Source organism: Schistocerca piceifrons, chromosome 4 (genome assembly GCF_021461385.2).
Source record: "Schistocerca piceifrons isolate TAMUIC-IGC-003096 chromosome 4, iqSchPice1.1, whole genome shotgun sequence".
Taxonomy (NCBI): Eukaryota; Metazoa; Arthropoda; class Insecta; order Orthoptera; family Acrididae; genus Schistocerca; species Schistocerca piceifrons.
Window position 1 is genome coordinate 316,135,604 of NC_060141.1, and position 18,281 is coordinate 316,153,884.

An 18,281-nucleotide genomic window follows, 5' to 3' on the forward strand; every position below is an offset into this window, starting at 1 on the left:
GCAAAAGGACTATCAGAAAATGAGCTTTCGGCCAACAGGACCTTCATCGGAGACAGAATGTGCACGCACGTGGCCCCCATCCACCCACGCACACATGCACACGCACGCGCACACACGGCGCATGCGCAAAAATGCAACTTGCATTCACATGACTATAGTCTCTGGCTGAAGTGGCCTCAGCAGCCATAGACTGCTGTGTGTGTGTGTGTGTGTGTGTGTGTGTGTGTGTTTACATTCTATCTCTGACGAAGGTTTTTTTTTTTTTTTTTTTTTACTGGAAGTTCATTTTCTGACTGTATTTTTGTTGTGCCTGTCTGCGACTCAGCATCTCCGCTATATGGTGAGTACCAACTAACCTCCTCAAATATTGTTACATATCTTTACGCCACTTGGGGGGGGGGGGGCAGTGTGCATGATAATTTAGTTACATTACAACTTATAGAGGAAAACAGGACAGTACCTAAACAAAATTCCATTACTTTGTCCAGGGACACCATATGGATTATACTATCACAAGGACAGGTCACCAGTGGTGGTATCAACTTTTTGAAACCACCTACACAATTGTGTAGTTTATGGCCCCAAGCATAACACCGTGCCATTCAATCTGAAGGCCCCTAATTGATTAAAAGGAATTTCAGAATTTCTTATGATCCTCTGGAGCCTTAAAAATAACATCAGGATCTCAGTACATTACTCTAGCAGAAGGGTTAATTTATTCAGCAGGCATGGTGAAGGTTTTGGGTCAAGTCCCAAGAGGTACTGCCATTTACAAAATGATTTTGACCATTATTTTTATTTAGTTAAATGATATAAATATATTTTTGTTTGTAATTCTTTAAACAAAGTAAGGTTAACAAATAAAACTAAATTCAGTTCAAGGAAAATGAGTAACAGAAGTAACATTTGCAATAATTTGTACACTGACATAATGAAAAGACAGAAATTAAATTTACGTAGAAACATAAATATAATTGAAATCACATGGACAGATTCCAAACGAAAAAAGAATGAATGGAAATGAGAACACGTAAGATAGTTAATGACAATTAAAATGATGCAGCAAATGATTAGAAACTTTTAAAAAAATTATACATATTAATTGAAAAAAGATTAGTCAAATCCATAAAAAAAACCTAAGCACCCAGCAGTGCTCAAACTCCAACTTTATTTTCCCAGTCAGATAACTTAACTGATATGCCATGGTGCTCCTCTGTAATTTAATGCTATTGTTAAGGCTGTAGAGAATCACTACAGGTTATTGTCAATTACTTGCAAACATGGGCTCACTAGAGTGAATGACACAGTGTGTAGTTCCTGGGGACCCAACCCTATGTTACTCTGTTGGTGGCTTCAAAAATTTGATTGCATGTGTAGGAATCTCTTCTCGTCAATTTTCAACACTGCAGTGAGTAACTTGGTTTATCATGAAGAAGCACCCATTCCAGGCTTCAGATAAATGCAATAAAAACACCACCCTCCATCAACATTTCGTGGGGGCTGCTGACTGACTGCTCAATTGTGTGAGCTCCAGACTGCTCCCCAAAATTATTTTACATTTAAGCTCTCCAGTAAGTCTGAATTGAGCTGACTGTAGGCATATTCATTGGCCATTTCGTGCCCCCACTTAAAAAGCTACTGTAAGATGCTGCTTCCAATAAGGAATTTTAAGTTTCTCTGCAGTGGATGTTGGAAACACTGGTTGTCCTTGAGAGGTCACTCAGTCTTGAGCCTGCCTGATACGTCCAGACCACTTCCCTTCTAGGAAGATTAAGAAGAAGACTGGCCCACCGAAGTAATGTGACAAGTGACATGACGCACAGCGTAGCAGATACATGGCAGTGACATGTCATGCACACGACTCAATACCAATAGGAATAATGTGGCACTGTGTCTCTTTCACATTATGAAAGTTCTCTGGCCTTAATCAATTTAAGTAATGTTTTATGTAGATGAATAATAGCTAAATTCATGACTGTAGTTAATTTTTCAGTAAAACTTGTACTTTTCGCATGTTGTTGTTGTTGTGGTTTTCAGTCCAAACTGGTTTGATGCAGCTCTCCATGCTACTCTATCCTGCGCAAGAGTCTTCATCTCTGAGTAACTACTGCAACCTACATCCTTTTGAATCTGCTTACTGTATTTATCTCTTGACCTCCCTCTGTGATTTGTACCTCGCATGCTTCCATCCAGTACTAAATTGGTGATTCCTTGATCCCTCAGAATGTGTCCTACCAACCAATCCCTTCATCTTGTCAGGTCACACCACATTTCTCTTCTCCCCAGTTCTATTCATTACCTTCTCATTAGTTATGTGATCTGCCCATCTAATCTTGAGCATTCTTCTGTAGCACAACATTTCAAAAGATTCTATTCTCTATTGTCCAAACTATTTATCGTCCTTTCATACAAGGATACATTCCATACAAATACTTTCAGAAAGGACTTCCTGACCCTGAAATCTATACTCAGTGTTAACAGATTTCTTTTCTTCAGAAATGCTTTGCTTGCCGTTGCCAATCTGCATTTTATATCCTCCCTGCTTCAGCCGCCATCAGTTATTTTGTTTCCCAAATAGCAAAACTTGTCTACCACATTAAGTGTCTTGTTTCCTAACCTAATTCTCTCTGCATCACCAGATATAATTAGACTAAATTCCATTATCCTCATTTTGCTTTATTCTCTTTTCAAGCCACTGTCCATTGCGTTTAACTGCTCTTCAAAGCCTTTTTCTGTCTCTAACAGAATTACAATGTCATCAGCAAACCTCAAAGTTTTTATTTCTTCTCCCTGACTTTAATTCCTGCTCCAAATTTTTCCTTTACTGCTTGCTCAATATACAGAGTGAATAACATTGGGGATAGTCTACAAACCTATGTCACACCCTTCTCAATCACTGCTTCCCTTTCATGCCCCTCAATTCTTATAACTGCCATTTGGTTTCTGTACAAATTGTAAATAGCCTTTTGCTCCCTGTATTTTACCTGCTACCTTTAGAATTTCAAATAGAGTATTACAATCAAAATTGTCAACAGCTTTCTCCAAGTCGACTACAAATGCTATAAATGTAGGTTTGCCTTTCCTTAACTTATTTTCTTAGATAAGTCGTGTCAGTATTGTCTCTTGTGTTCCTACATTTCTCCTGAAGCCAAACTGATCTTCCCCGAGATTGGCTTCTATCAGTTTATCCATTCTTCCATGAAGGATTTGTGTTAGTATTTTCCAACCATGACTTTCTTTTTAATTTTCACATTTGTCACCACCTGCTTTCTTTGGAATTGGGATTGTTATATTCTTCTTGAAGTCTGTGGTTATTTCACCTGCGTCATACATCTTGCTCACCAGGTGGAAGAGTTTCGTCATGGCTGGTTCTCCCAAGTCTACCAGTAACTCTAATGGAATATTGTCTTCTCTCAGGGCCTTGTTTCGACTTAAGTGTTTCAGCACTTTGGCAAATTCTTCATGCAGTATCATATCTCCCTTCTCATCTTCATCTATGTTTTCTTCCATTTCCATAATATTGCCCTCAAATAAATTTCCCTTGTATAGACCCTCTCTATACTCGTTCCACATTTCTGCTTTCCCTTGTTTGCTTAGTACTGGTTTTCCATTTGAGCTCATGATATTCATACAGCTGGTTCTCTTTCCTCCAAAGGTCTCTCTAATTTTCCTGTAGGCAGCATCTACCTTACCCCTAGTGATAATATGCTTCTACACCCCTACACTTGTCCTCTACCCTTTCCTGCTTAGCCATTTTGTACTTTCTCTCAATCTCATTTTTTAGACATTTTTATTCCCTTTCGCCTGCTTGATATATAGTGTTTTTTATGTTTTCTCCTTTCATCGATTACATTCAGTATTTCTTGTGTTACCAAAAGATTTCTATTAGCCCTAGACTTTTTATGTACTTGATCCTCTGCTGCCTTCACTATTTCATCTCTCAAAGCTACCCATTCCTCTTCACTGTATTGCTTTCCCCTGTTCTTGTCAGTTGTTCCCTGATGCTCCCTCTGAAACTCTCAGCTGTCTCTGGTTCTTTCAGTTTATCCAGGTCCCATCTCCTTAAAATCCTGCCTTTTTGTAGTACGTTCTGTTTTAATCTGCAGTTCATAACCAATAGGCTGTGATCAGAGTCCACATCTGCCCCTGGAAATGTCTTAAAATTTAAAACCTTCCAGTGTCTTCAGGTCTCTCCCATGTATACAGCCTTTGTTCATGATTCTTAAACCAAGTGTTAGCGATGGTTAAAGTATGCTCTGTGCAGAATTCTTCCAGGTGGCTTCCTCTTTCATTCCTTTCCCCCAGCCCATATTCACCTGGTACTTTTGCTTCTCTTCTTTTTCCTACTACCAAATCCAGTCCCCCACGACTATTAAATTTTCATCTCCCTTCACTGTCTGAATAATTTCTTTTATCTTGTCATACATTTCCATAATCTCCTCCTCATCAGCAGAGTTAGTTGGCATATAAACTTGTACTATTGTGGTGGGTGTGGGCTTACCGTATTTACTCGAATCTAAGCCGCATCTTTCTTCCGGTTTTTGTAATCCAGAAAACCGCCTGCGGCTTAGAATTGAGTGCAAAGTGAGCGGAAGTTCTGAAAAATTTTGGTAGGTGCCGCCACAACTAACTTCTGCCGTCGAATATATGTAGCGCTACACAGGCATGCTTTGCAGGCACAAAGATAAATACTGGAGCCAAAACCTCTGCATCAGTAAATAAAATAAAAAAAAGGTGGAAGACGAGCTCTTTTTCTCCGCCCCGACTTTCGACCATTGCATTTTCATACATTATCCAACGAAGTAAATACAAATTCCGTATTGTTCATCTTCGAATGTGGCAGCATTTCAATGTATTACGAAAATCCGACTGGCAAGACTGTTTGGGATGTTTGTCAATATGGCCAACTCTACGTTCTGAATTTTTTCCTACATGTGAGAAGAGATGGTTGCAAATAGGAACTTTAATGAATTGTGAATCACATGCAGTATTCTCTTTACCATAAGAATAATACGAATATAAACGTTTTGCCGTGTATTCTTTCGTGTTTGCTGCTATCTCATTTAAATCCTGTCTGCCAAATAAACTACGAAACTAGAGTGAGACAACAGCAAACGCGGAAGAATATACATATCATGTCATGTTTATATTCATATTATTCTTATGGCTAATAGTGATACAGTCAGAAATGAAGCACGTTAATTGACTAGATTTTTAAATCTAAGACGACTCTAATTTCTGTGCAGAATGTAATGTACGAAAGGGGGGGGGGGGGGGGGAACCCTTTTGGCATTAAAAAAAATGAAGCCACTGTTTTAGGTTTTGCATATGTTCTCTGCAACACAGTTTTTCTCATTCAATTTTAAAGAAACTATCTGATAAAAAAAATTAATTCTTTTACACTTTATAGTCTGGTATGGCAGTTTGATAATGAACTTGCTCTCTTTTCGATAATACTTAGTCATTTTGATATTTCAAAATTAAGTAATTACAGAAACATATATAGAGAAATCCATGGTGAAAAATGTGGTCACTGGCAAGTTTATACTCAGTGCATTTTAGATTATATATTTATATGTACAAAATGAAGCTAGTGATCGAAATTGTTTTCAAGAGAGCCCTCTCCCCTTCCAGCCTCAAATAAATCATACTTTTTGGCATTTGACCGCAACATGCCACACTCGATCCTATAGCTGCAGCACTGTGGAGTTGTGGCTTATGTCTGTCTTTTGCATCTGGTTTATGAAGTCAGTGAAGTTCAAATACTTGAGTTAACATTGCATTAAAAATTATTTTAATTTGAAAACTAGATATAGTAGGAGATTCACAGTAAACTTAGCTATATATTACGTGTGTCAATTTTTCTTGTCAGCTTTAAAAGTTTTACTCGTGAAACATTCAGTAACTATTTTTGCTCCTATATTGTTGAACAAGTGGCGTATGTTCCAGCAAGCAATTAAGGTGAAATGGGTTTTTGCTATTAATATAGCTAAAGCGTACTATATTCCATATGTCGCCGCCTTTGACACATTAACTGCAAAAGTATTAGAGTCTGCCACAGACTGGATGAAAGAAGAAGAAATATGAGCAATTAGAAACAACAGTGCCATGTCTAGTCATTTTGTAAGTGAAACTAGTAAAGTGCCTTATCAGCAACAAGCCTTCTGAAGAGTGTATCACACAGGTGACTTTCCGAAAGCTTTCCACTCTTATGAGCCCACGAGGGGAGCTCCCACCATAGGTAACCTTCTGACACAGATAGAACTTTACAGGGTGAAAGGGAGGTCAAAATAAAGGGACACACATTTTGACGTAGGTGCTTGCACTCTGTAGTTTCTGAGAATGTGATGATGAAAGTGTTGGCCTACTTTATCAGTATGTTTGAGCAGTGTGCAACCTAGTGATGCAGTAGCGTAATGCCTGATAGCATAGATTCATACATTTGTGCTCCGGGCTCAAATCCAATCTTAAATTGTGTGTGTTTTATGTGTTGTTGTTGTTGTTGTTGTTGAAATATGTGACACCAGTATCTTGTCATGAGATACAATGAAATTATTGACAAAAGAAATAAGTATTTCAGTTCTTATTAAAAAGACGATTTTATCATTAGAAATCTTATATAATCGTATGGACAATAACTGAAAATGAAAAAATACAAATTCTAATATTTCAATTTCCATATACAGTGGACCCTCACTTAACGAGCACCTCCCATAACACACAGTTTGCATTATGGGCAAAACAAACTGTAAAAAAAATGGCTCACTTCATGAGTGATATTTCGCATAACAAGTGACGACAATTGTGTTTGACATATCTAGCCATTTGCGTGCAGTGTGGGAAATGTTCATATGAAGCTTTCATTCTTGGCAGTGGCATATGAACAACGTCTTTAGTACTGCTGCAGTCTGGGTTTAGTGCTGTTTCTGCTACCATCACAGTGCAGTTTGTGATCAGACATTTTTTTCTAAAGTTGTGTTCACAAATGGTTTTTTTTTTTTTTTTTTCATTTGCATATTTTAATAACCTTTGTAGAAATGTCCCCAAAGATAAAGCTGCAAGCAGACCACCATAAAGGAAAGAAAATGACCTTAGAAATGAGAAGTAAAATCATTGAAAAATGCTAAAATGGTGTGAGCATTGCTGATTTAGCCCACCCATGCACTCAGTCTACATCAACTATTTGTACTATCCTCATGAACAAGGACAAGATTAAGGACATAAATGCTTCAAAGGGAGTGACAGGAGTATCTAAACAACGGTTTTGTATTCTGGATGATGCTGATAGATTGCTCCTTATGTGGATAAATAAAAAGCAATTGCAAGAAGACACTATTAACGAGAACATAATTTGTGAGAAGGTGTGAATGATTTTCGTCAACCTCGTTAAGAAGACGCCAGGATCCTCAGTGGCCAAAGTGTTTAAAGGAAGCCGTGAGTGGTTTTGAGATGTTTAAGAGAAGAATTGGCAACCACAGCATTGAGAGACATGGAGAAGCAGCTAGCTCCGATGTGAAGGCAGCAGATAACTTTCATCAGCAACTCCAAGATGCTTGTAGCTTCTAAGTGCCACAACAGGCTTTTAATTGTGACGGGACGGGACTGTTCTGGAAAAAGATGCTGAAACATAGTTTTATTACAGCAGAGGAGAATGCATTGCCTGGTCACAAGCCAATGAAAGACCATCTCTAACTGCTATTCTGTGCCAGTGCAACCAGCAATTTGAAAATTAAACCACTGCTTGTTTACCATTCAGAAACTCCGCGAGTCTTCTAGAAGTGTAAAGTCCACAAGAGCGTGGCAAATGTGGTGTGGAGGTCCAGCAACAAGGCTTGGGTGACATGTGATCTGTTTTGTGATTGGAGCAATGAAGTGTTTGGTCCTTAGCAAAAAAATATTTGCTTGAAATGAATCTGCCACTCCATATCTTGCTTCTTATGGACAGTGCTCCTGCTCATTCTTCAGGCCTACAAGACCATCTCCCTGAAGAATTTCAGTTCATTGAGATCTAATTTCTGCCTCCCAAATCCACTCTGTTACTCCAGCCTGCGGACCAGCAGATTATTTCTAACTTTAAGAAGCTCTACACTAAAGCACTCTTTTAGCATTGTTTTGAGTTGACTGAAGCTACCAATCTGTCTGGGAGAGTTTTGGAAATATCGCTTCAGCATTGTTGCCTGTGTCAGGATGATCGAAAAGGTGTGGGAAGGGGTTACCAAGAGAACTCTCATTTCTGCTTGGAAGAAACTTTGGCCAGAATGCGTTGTCAAAAGTGACTGAGGCATTTGATTCCAGTACCTGTGGAGCCTGTAGTCTGTGGCATTGTGTCGTTGGCCAAGAGCATGGGACTAGAACTAGATAAGTGATATCGGTGAGCTTGTGAAAGATCGCAGACAAAATATGAACACCGAAGACTTATGGAGTTGCAGTATTTCACTGCAGGAAGTTGTCAAGAGTGCTTTGGAGGAGGAGGTGGTAACAGCAAAGAACCTGTCTTCTGTCACAGTAAGAGAAATGCTAAAAGTGTGGGAATCGGTTGCATTGTACACTGAAAATTATCACCCCAATAAAGCAGTGGCTACATGCACTACAAATTTGACAATAATACAGTGTCGCAATTTTGCCAAGTGTTGAAGTGTCAGCAGAAACAAATGACTATAGATAGCTTCCAACTAAAAAGAATTAGTTATGTATCATGAATAATAAAGTACATGATATTTTATGTCTACTTTTCTTTGAATATGTGGACGCAACACACGATTGTATTTTACATTAATTTATATGGGATAAATTGTTTCACTTAATGAGTGTTTCATGCTATGAGTAGGATTATGGAAGAAATTGTACTTGCCATGCAAGATTCCACTGTACAGTGAATTGTTGTTGACACAGTTGCTGTTAATGTCATAAGATATGTGATGATAAAAATTTATTTTTAATAATAGTTGAAATGCTCATTTCCTTAATCAGTTATTTCAATGAATTTCAAATCACAAAAAAATATTGGTGTAATATTCTTCCATGAAAAAAATAAAGGAAAAAGAAATGTGAGGTTGGACTTGGACAGACAGTGCAGAAATTTGAAACAATGGTCTCACCCACTACACTAACAGACTTAAATTTGACACTGCAGAAGCAGCCAGATAAGGTATTGGCAGCTTCAACAGAAAGCATATCAGACATGTTAAATGTTTTGGAACTCATTTTTGAAATTGAAAATAACTGGGCCTGTATCAGAAATCTTTGATATGATATTGTGAACATGAGCAGCTGGTGGGAACTGCATAGTAAGAAAATTATTTCCATCTGATGGCACTAGGTGCATGTAGAGAAATATGAAGTGATGTCTGTTTTGAACGTAGGACAGAATCCTGTCCCAGCAAAGAACTGTGATGAACAGATGAACATTAAAAATCTTCATAGAGTAGCTCCTGGTAAATGTACTTTGCTTTTGTAACCAACAAACCTGTTGGAGCCCTCCAGTGAGTTTTCAGGAAGCTTGTTCCAATATTGACAATTCAAACCCGTTGAATTTTGTGAAATGAGAATTTCCTGCACAGAAGCAACATTATTGTAGCAACATTTTGATTTTGAGATCTGTGATATTAACTCATGGACTGTGATCATGAAGCAGGTTCTAATTTTTCCAGTCAGTGCCCTATCACTATTACGTCAGTAATATACAGAATAACAAAAATAGCACAGAAAATATTTGTAAGAGCGACTCGCTTGACGCTTCTTAAGGAAAAGAAGTGCTCATCATAGAAAATGCTGGAAATTGTGAATTCAATGCACCAATAAGTTGCCATCACTTGTCTGCACAAGCACATCTCCCACATGCTCTGTCCTGAGTACTTTGTTGTGTCAAAATGTTTGAATGAGAGGAGTAAATTTGTTTAGTGACCAGTTAAATGCAACACAAAATGGCGCTCACAATAAAACGTGTTGATTGTTTATGTGTTATGCAGAGCACAGTGTGTGGAAAATTTGTGCAAAACATTTGTGCAAGTGTTTGGCTGGAAGTGTTTGGTGAAACCTCCATAAAAGTCCCCAATGCAAAACTTAGTGACAAAATACCATGAAACATGGTCTGTAGTGAATAAAAAGGATGTTGTTCATTAACAAGGGTCAATCTCATGTCAGTCCTGTAAATATTTTCCGGACCAGTTTTCTTTTGCCCATCATGTTAACTGGGTTGGGGTGAGTGGACTTGTACTATGTGTAGTCTGTCTTCATCCAATAACAGTTGCATGGCACGGTGTGTGCTGTAACTCTTTGTAAACTATGTATTTGTTGTATATTGTGACTAAAGAGCTGCTAGGTAGTTTTGTATGTCAAATTTTAACAAAGTAATAATAATAATACATCCTATATTAAACACAAAGTGACAGGGTATGAGAACTCTTTTTTATTACAGACTTACTGAATACCATTTTACACAGTTACACATGTTACTGTTTACATATACTTCCAACTGTAGGCAGCCTTATTTCCTCTTTGTGGTAGCTCCAGTTGACTGTGATTAAAAAGAACGTCATGGTCAGGTAGAGGAAGGAGGTGAGATCGTGCAGCGAATGAGTACTAAAAGTGGAATAATTGTTGGCAGAAAATTCTGTAAAAAAAATTATTAAAGGGTGTTGAATCTTTGTCCTGAAATACTGCTATTGGAAATTTAAAAAAATATATGTATATAAATCTAAGCACCGTCCGAACAGCCCGTGGAGGCCCAGTAGTACCGACCGGCTGCTGTGTCATCCTCAACCCACAGGTGTCACTGGATGTGGACAAGGAGGGGCCTGTGGTCAGCAGGCTGCTTTCCCAGTTGTATGTCAGTTTATGAGACCAGAGCCGCTACTATTCAGTCAAGTAACTCCTCAGTTTGCCTCACAAGGGCTGAGTGCACCCTGCTTGCCAACAGCACTCGGCAGACCGGATGGTCACCCATCCAAATGCTAGCCCAGCCCGACAGCGCTTAACTTCGGTGATCTAGTGGGAACCGGTGTTATCACTGCGACAAGGCTGTTGGAATTGGAAATTTTTTGAGAGGGCAAAATGCAATCCATGTGATGTTTGAGCATTTTCTGGAATAAGGTGCATTTCAAGCCTGATTTCTGCCTGTTCGTACTGAAAACAGTGTAACAGTAATAAAATTAGTTTAATTTTAAGAGCCATTTATTCAGTAACTTTGTACAATGTTTTGTTTTTATTTCAGTTTTGTTAGTAACACTTTATTTTGTTCTTACGATTACGAGCTCAGCATGTCATTGGGACTTCATTCTGTCCTTTATTGGAAGACATGGGAATGATATACTTTGACACATCTGTTTATCTAAAAGACTTTTCATATGAGCCTGTTGTTTGATTTGATTTGATTTATTTATTTTTAAGGAATGTTGCAGAGGCAATGGTTAGTAAAGGTCTGGCCACCGTAGTCAGGTATCGCCAAGATGATGACCAGCGATCTTCTCATTATGATGAACTGCTGGCAGCAGAAATGAAGGCAGCGAAGTCTGGCAATGGATTGCATTCTAAGAAAAATATACCAAATCATCGTGTGGCAGACGTGTCTGGGGTGAGTACATGCATATTACATCCAGCATTAAATTCTCAAATGCACTGTTGTACAGCCCATGTCTCTAATAAGTCTAAGTGTTTTGAAAAGTTAGAACCTTTTTTTGTGTCAGAAGCATCAGATTGTAAATTAAAAGAAAAAGAAAGGGTGTAAATATTACAGGTATATAACTGATAAATTCCTAATGCCCTCCTGGTGAACAGAGTGATTTTTCTTCTGTGGAGACATATTTGATCTTGAGACTTTGCAGGACTTCTCACACTTAGTGCTGTGTAAGAGCAGTGTATCTTTCTTAAACATTGTTTGGTGTTTTTTCAAAGACTACATTTTCATCATGGACTGCAGAATAGAAAACCCTGATAATCTGTAGCTCTTTAGATTTTGGGCATTGCTGAACTGGTCAAAAACGCCAAAGATGAGTGTGTGGAGCCATGTTTCGCAGGAGTAGTCAAGCTGCGCACACACGTCAGTTTTTATGTTCACAAGTATTTGCTGAATCCACATATAAATGATGATTTTTTTAAGCATATCAGTGAAGAATCACGAGATAATCAGTTAGTATTCAAACTGCATTTAGTTGATTTACCTATGTTGCTGTGTGAGCTTGCAAACTCCAGTACTTGTTGAAAAGTGTCCAACACTTGAGACAGAATAGTTCAAAGGTGGCTGTAGTATTTATCATTGCAAAATCAATGTAGGAAGGGGTACCTCTAAGTTAAATCCTTTTGTGCGTGCAACACATACTCTATCTGGGTAGTAACTGCTGTCTTTGAGCAGTGCATGCTGGAGAGAGGTGGGTGGACGGAGGGCTAAAATTCTCCAGCATATTATACTGCTACTGGAAATTATAGTTTATTCTAGGTAATGCTGAAAAATAACTTTTAGTTAAACTGTTGTTGAAGAACTTGCCATTTGATTGGTAGTACAATTTGTGGTAAGTGTGGCTCAGTGTCCACCTTTGGGCATGACCATTGTAGTGTATCTATGAAGTCAGGACTGCACTCCTGTTCACCTCAGTAGGTAGAAGTCAGCTTGGATGCAATAAATGCTATCCACATCTACAAGATATGCATCCATGAGTTTCATATATGTAGGTATTTGAAGGTAACAAAAAAAAAAAACTCATGAATCTTGTCAGCAAAGTTATTTTACCTTTTGAAGTTGCATGTGGAGATTAATTACGTGAGGTGGTAGAGTTCCTTATTGCTCTGTGGACCAAGTAAGGTGCAATGAGTGTCATAAAGCAGGAGCTCTATGGAGTGCTCACTGCAGCTGCTCAGAGACACTTTGATGCGAGTGCTAAGAGTATTAGGTCAGCAATCGTGTAAACTACGGCAGACAGATTACAAGACCCTGCTGTGCCACCCTATTTGATTGTTCACAACAAGAGACAATGCTCCCCACTGTCTCTGTCCATATCTGAAACAGCCTGTTGTAGAATAATATTACTGTCACACATGTTAAAAGTTTGGTTAGGCACTTCACAGATCATCATTATGTAGTTTCATAATATTTTACAAATCTGACTTCGAAGTTAAATGTTCTTGTAGGGAACAGTAAAATTTTTTAAATGGTGTCGGAAAGCTTATTGTTATCAAACATTTCGTCACCAGAATCAATTAAATTTTTTTTATTTATCTCTGACAGAATTGCTAGAACTTCAAACCACTGAAATTTAATTGACTCAAAAATGTCTACTTTGGTATCCCATTGTGTGTCCAAATTTCCTCTCAATTTCTGCAGGTGGTTCTGAAGGCCAGATCTTTTAAAAAAAAAACAGTTGTCAGCTTGACAAGAACTTATTAATCACTGTAAATCATTCTCCTTATCATTGATACGTCTTAGAGTTCTGCATTCGTGCGCAATATTGAGTATGTGCACTGAATGTGAGAGCCCCTTATATTGACGAAGTGCTGCTCCAGTGTTTGGACCTCTTTCACCAAGAAACATGTTTTGCACAGTGCTGAATAAATCGAAACACTGTAATGTCTTGTTTAATATTTCCTCCAATAATTTCTTGTTTAATATTTTCACTACTTCTTTAATCTCATCCCCGAAAACTGTGATGCCCAAAACTCAACTCTCGTTATACTGTCCTCCTTGACTGTTAATGTGTAGTCACTCCTTGTCATTTATTTTACAATGTGAATCACTTCATTGACTGTTGGTGCCCCCCCCCTGTGTCACTGAAAACATTCCTCACCTCTTCAGAAAAGCTTTAAGCAGATGGTCACCTGTTTCCTTTAAATTTATTGAAATAGTGATTGGATGAGGTGGCAATTTATTGACATTTACTGCACCATACGTGGCCACCACATCAATAAGGAACTGTTCCATCTTGAATTAATCATTTCCATACACAACTTTAAAAGGTAAAGTCTTTGCTGATATGATTGAGTTTCTTTGAACTTCATAGTTGCTTTCTATAATTAAGTTATTTATAAGTTATAATTATGTACTAGCTATGTTGAAATATGAAAACCTGTATTCCTTAGTTCAGTTCCAAAAATTATTTTAACACAGAATATTCATATACTACACTCTATGTAACAAAATTGTAATTAATTAATTGAAAAGTAGTCAGGCATTATGTTGATTTACATGTTTGTACAACTAAAGTGCCAGGTTTGACACCTTTGTACAATGAAAATATGTAGTTGGTTGATGCAGATTGTTAAAGATTGTCAAAATTACGCATTTTTTTGTACAGCAGTTTGTGCGAAGGTGTCGGAAAATGACATTTGGTGAAGAACTGTTACTGGAATGGAGGTAGTTGGAAACAGAGTATTTTCTTTTGATATCACATCTAGAGCCACACGAGAAATCATATGTCATTTTAAGATTTTACAAAATTCTCAGCCTTGAGAAAAAAGGTCAATCCAATTTCATTATTCACTAACTTATCAGTCACCAATAGTAGTCAACTTGCCACCCTCGGTTTTATAGAATTTTTACATTGAACAGGGAAAACCCCAAATTTTGTGACTTTGTTGTTAAAAATTACAGATTTCACATTATTTTTCATTTTATCATTTATGCGAAATTTTCTTGTCTGTATTTTTACTACTTCATCTGCTCACTCATTGGACTTTATATAGTCTTGTCGTACAACACTCTTCCAGCACACAGCCTGCAGATTGCCAAAATGTAGTGTAAAATGCCTAAAAGCTATAGTGTTTGAACTACAGTGCTCGCCTGCAATTAAAAACTGTGACAGAGCAAGGTGGCACAATGGTCAGCACACTGGACTCATATTTTGGATGATGATCCAAATCCCTGCCTGGCCATCCAGATTTCAGTTCTCCACAATTTCCCTAAATTGCTCCATGCAAATGCCATGACCTTCCTTTGATAAAAAGACGTAGATGATTTCCTTCCTCATCCTTTCACAATTTAAGCTTGTGCTGTACCTATGGCTGCACTAACAACTGGAAACACTGGACATCACTTTGTTCCCAAATCACAATTTTCATTAGTGACTGTATGTATTGTGACAGCGTAGTGAAAGTTATCTCCTCAAAGAGATAAAAGAGGTACCTGTGTGACATCTGTGGGTTAACACCACATATTATTCTTAGTGCTCACTTTTGTGCACTCAGTACTTTCTTTGAGAGTCGTGAGTTACCCCAGAAAAATTACTTCACAATACATTATTGAGTGGAAAAAATGTTAAATATGGCAAAAGGTTAATTTGTTTCGCTAAGCAGTTGTATAAAGAGCAGTAGTAGATGAATTTCATTGTTTGAGACACTCAGTAATATGCTTCTTCCAGTGCACGTTTTCATCAGTATGTATATTCAAAGATTTGAAGTATTCTATCCTATTTACTGACTCCTGCTTATTGTGCTACATCAGTTGTTGTTATGACTCTGTTTGTTGTACAGAATGTGTGTGTGTGTGTGTGTGTGTGTGTGTGTGTGTGTGTGTGTTTCCACAATTTAGGGAGAGTCCATTTTCTGAGAGCAACTTCATAATTCTTTTGAAAATACCATTTACTTTATAATTATTTTTTATATAATTTTCTTTATATTATAATTATTTCTAATTGTTTCGAAAATATTATTTACAATCTCTTCAATTGCTTTCCCTATAATGGGTTTTGCAGTAGCAACACTAATATCATCTGCAAAAAGTAACAATTTCTGCTTGTTGAAAATTAAGTAGAATGTCATTCATATATATCAGGAACAGAACTGGACTCAAAGTTAACCCTGCGGGACTCATTGTGATTTTTCCACTGTGAATTATTCATCACAACTTTTTGCATTCTGTTTCTTAAGTACGATTCAAATAAGCTGTGCATAAAACCATCAGTTCCACCCTATTTCTAATTTTCTAATAGTTACATGATCTACACAAAAGCCTTTGAAAGTGCACAAAAAATACCAACTGCCGGTATTTTATTATTTAAGGTGTGTACTATTTGATGAGTGAATTTATAAAGTCGCATTCTTAGTTGAGTAGCCCTTCTGGATTCCTAACTGTGATATGCCAAGTAAATTGTTTCCACTAAAGTGTGAGACTGCTATTAAGTACATTACTTTTTCAAATATTTTGTTTGACTAAAGACGTCAGTAAGGAAACTGGATGATTGTTGTTTAAGCCTGTTTAGTCACCCACTGTTTTAATGAAGAGGCGTAAAATTATATGTTTTAAGCTGTCTGGAAGATTCCCTATGCCACTGATGCGTTACCAATATCACTGAGGATATTCCTTATTAAGTTAGAGCAACTTTTCAGAACTCTGTTTGAAATTCTGTCAACAGCATATGAGAGCTCCTGCTTTTTAGAATTCTGTTACTTTCAGTGGAGGATGTTGGTACTGCTTCTAGTAGCATAAAGTTTTATGGAATGACATTTTTAATATATCCTCTTTCTTCTTCAACTGAACCATTGAACCCCGTTTTTTGCTCCTCCATTTAGAAAGTGTTTGTTAAAAGTACTTGTGGAACTTGTGACTGATTGGTGTCCTGTACATTGGCTGGCTGTCCTTTCTCCTGTTTGACAATCCCATATACTTTTAATCTTATTATCTGTGTTGTTTATTTTTCAGGACTTCCATACTTCTGGACATTTTAATGACTTTCCTTAAAATACTGCAGTATTTTTTGTAGTATGGAGGTAATGTCAGATCCTGACTTTAGCATTTATATAAATTTTCTATTCAAACAAAGACCAGGCAGACTTTATGTTCTTGACAAAGGAGGACTATTGAACACCTCAGGCGCTGGTTGTAAAATATTACTTGAAATTGGCAGGAGGAATCACTCATCTGAGTTCCGAAGTGCTGCCAGCAGTCCACTAGCACAGCATAGGGAGCTAAAACGAATTAGGTACAGTGGCTAAGCAGCTCCTTATAATCCACGTAAACTATTTCTCATGCTAAGCAGCACTTGAGATGATGTAAAGAGTCATGCCACTGGGCACTGGGTGACTGAACACAGATGATTTGGAATGATGAATTTTTCTATATCCTGTGGCAATTGTATGAAAGAGTTTGGGTTCTGTGAACGCGTGGAAAATATTACCTCCTGTCAAGTATTCTGCCAGCATTGAAGTACGAATGAAGTCGTGTTGTGGTAAGCATATTGTTTTCCATGGTTTGAGTATGGTCCTCTTATTGTGATTAATAAAATGCAAAGGCATGTGAACACATTTTACAGCATTGTGCCTGTGTACAATAGAGGAACAGATTGGCATGATGATTGTTTATATCAACATGACAGTGTACCCAATCATAAAGTGTCATATGTAAGCCATTGGTTTACAGACAGCAACTGTTCTGAACCAGACTGGCCCACCCTGCCTAGAGTCCCAGCCGGAACCCAATGAAACAACTTGGGATGAGTTAGAACACAAACTCCACTCCAGACCCCAGTCCGACATCACTACCTTCTTTGCTTTCGGCTCTTAAGGAAGACTGGGCTGCAATTATTTCTTCACACACATCCAGACATATTATTGAAAGTCTTCCCAGCAGAGTTCAGGCAGACATAAAGTCTAAAGACGCACACCTTGCATAAATGTCCACTAATAGGTATCAAGATACTTTTGATAATATAGTTTACATTTTTTGCCTGTTATTGTATGATTTGGTTTTTGTGGTTTAAAAAGCTAATCAGATATTACCTGTTGCAGTGGTATGATCTGAAATTACTTAACCTGTTTTAGGCCCTCCCTATTACATGTTGTTGTATGTGTTTGTGTGTTTAATTGTTGTATATAGTTAATGAAGTCATTAGAATCTTTAACAGTGTTAGCACAGATTGTCATATATTCTGGTAGCTCTTGCCCTACAGGCATATATTTTCAGTGTAGGAAAAGATAGATTGCTACTTGACGTAAAGAAGACATATTAAGTTGCAGACAGGCACAATTAAGACCCTTCCATAAAATTTTCGGCCACGCCCTTAAACAGCAGAAGAGAAACACACACTATTCACACACACAAGCAAGCACACGACATGCACACATGACCGCCAACTCCATCATCTCGGGATGGAATATGGTTTTGTGCAGCTGTTATTAATCTTCATAGAATTATAGTGTGCATTAAACTTTTTTAATCAATACTTCTAAAGCATAAAAAGTCATGAAAAGGTCTTACTTTCAGCAGCTTGAACATTTAAGAAACAAAAATTCAATTGTGTGCATGGATTGTGGCAGAACAGTCAGAGGTGTACTGCCAGTTTTCAGTGTCCCAAATCGGC

General features: G+C 37.7%; 1 protein-coding gene and 1 pseudogene across 1 annotated transcript in view; one reads left to right on the forward strand and one right to left on the reverse strand.

The window, feature by feature from the left end:
- Window positions 1-18,281, forward strand: part of LOC124796448 (staphylococcal nuclease domain-containing protein 1) — a 97,635-nt gene that overhangs the window by 40,934 nt on the left and 38,420 nt on the right. Inside the window, exon 10 of the mRNA XM_047260653.1 lies at window positions 11,389-11,572. Coding sequence (XP_047116609.1) covers window positions 11,389-11,572 — 184 coding nt within the window. The remainder of the gene's footprint in view (window positions 1-11,388; window positions 11,573-18,281) is intronic.
- Window positions 10,910-11,027, reverse strand: LOC124796754 (annotated as a pseudogene).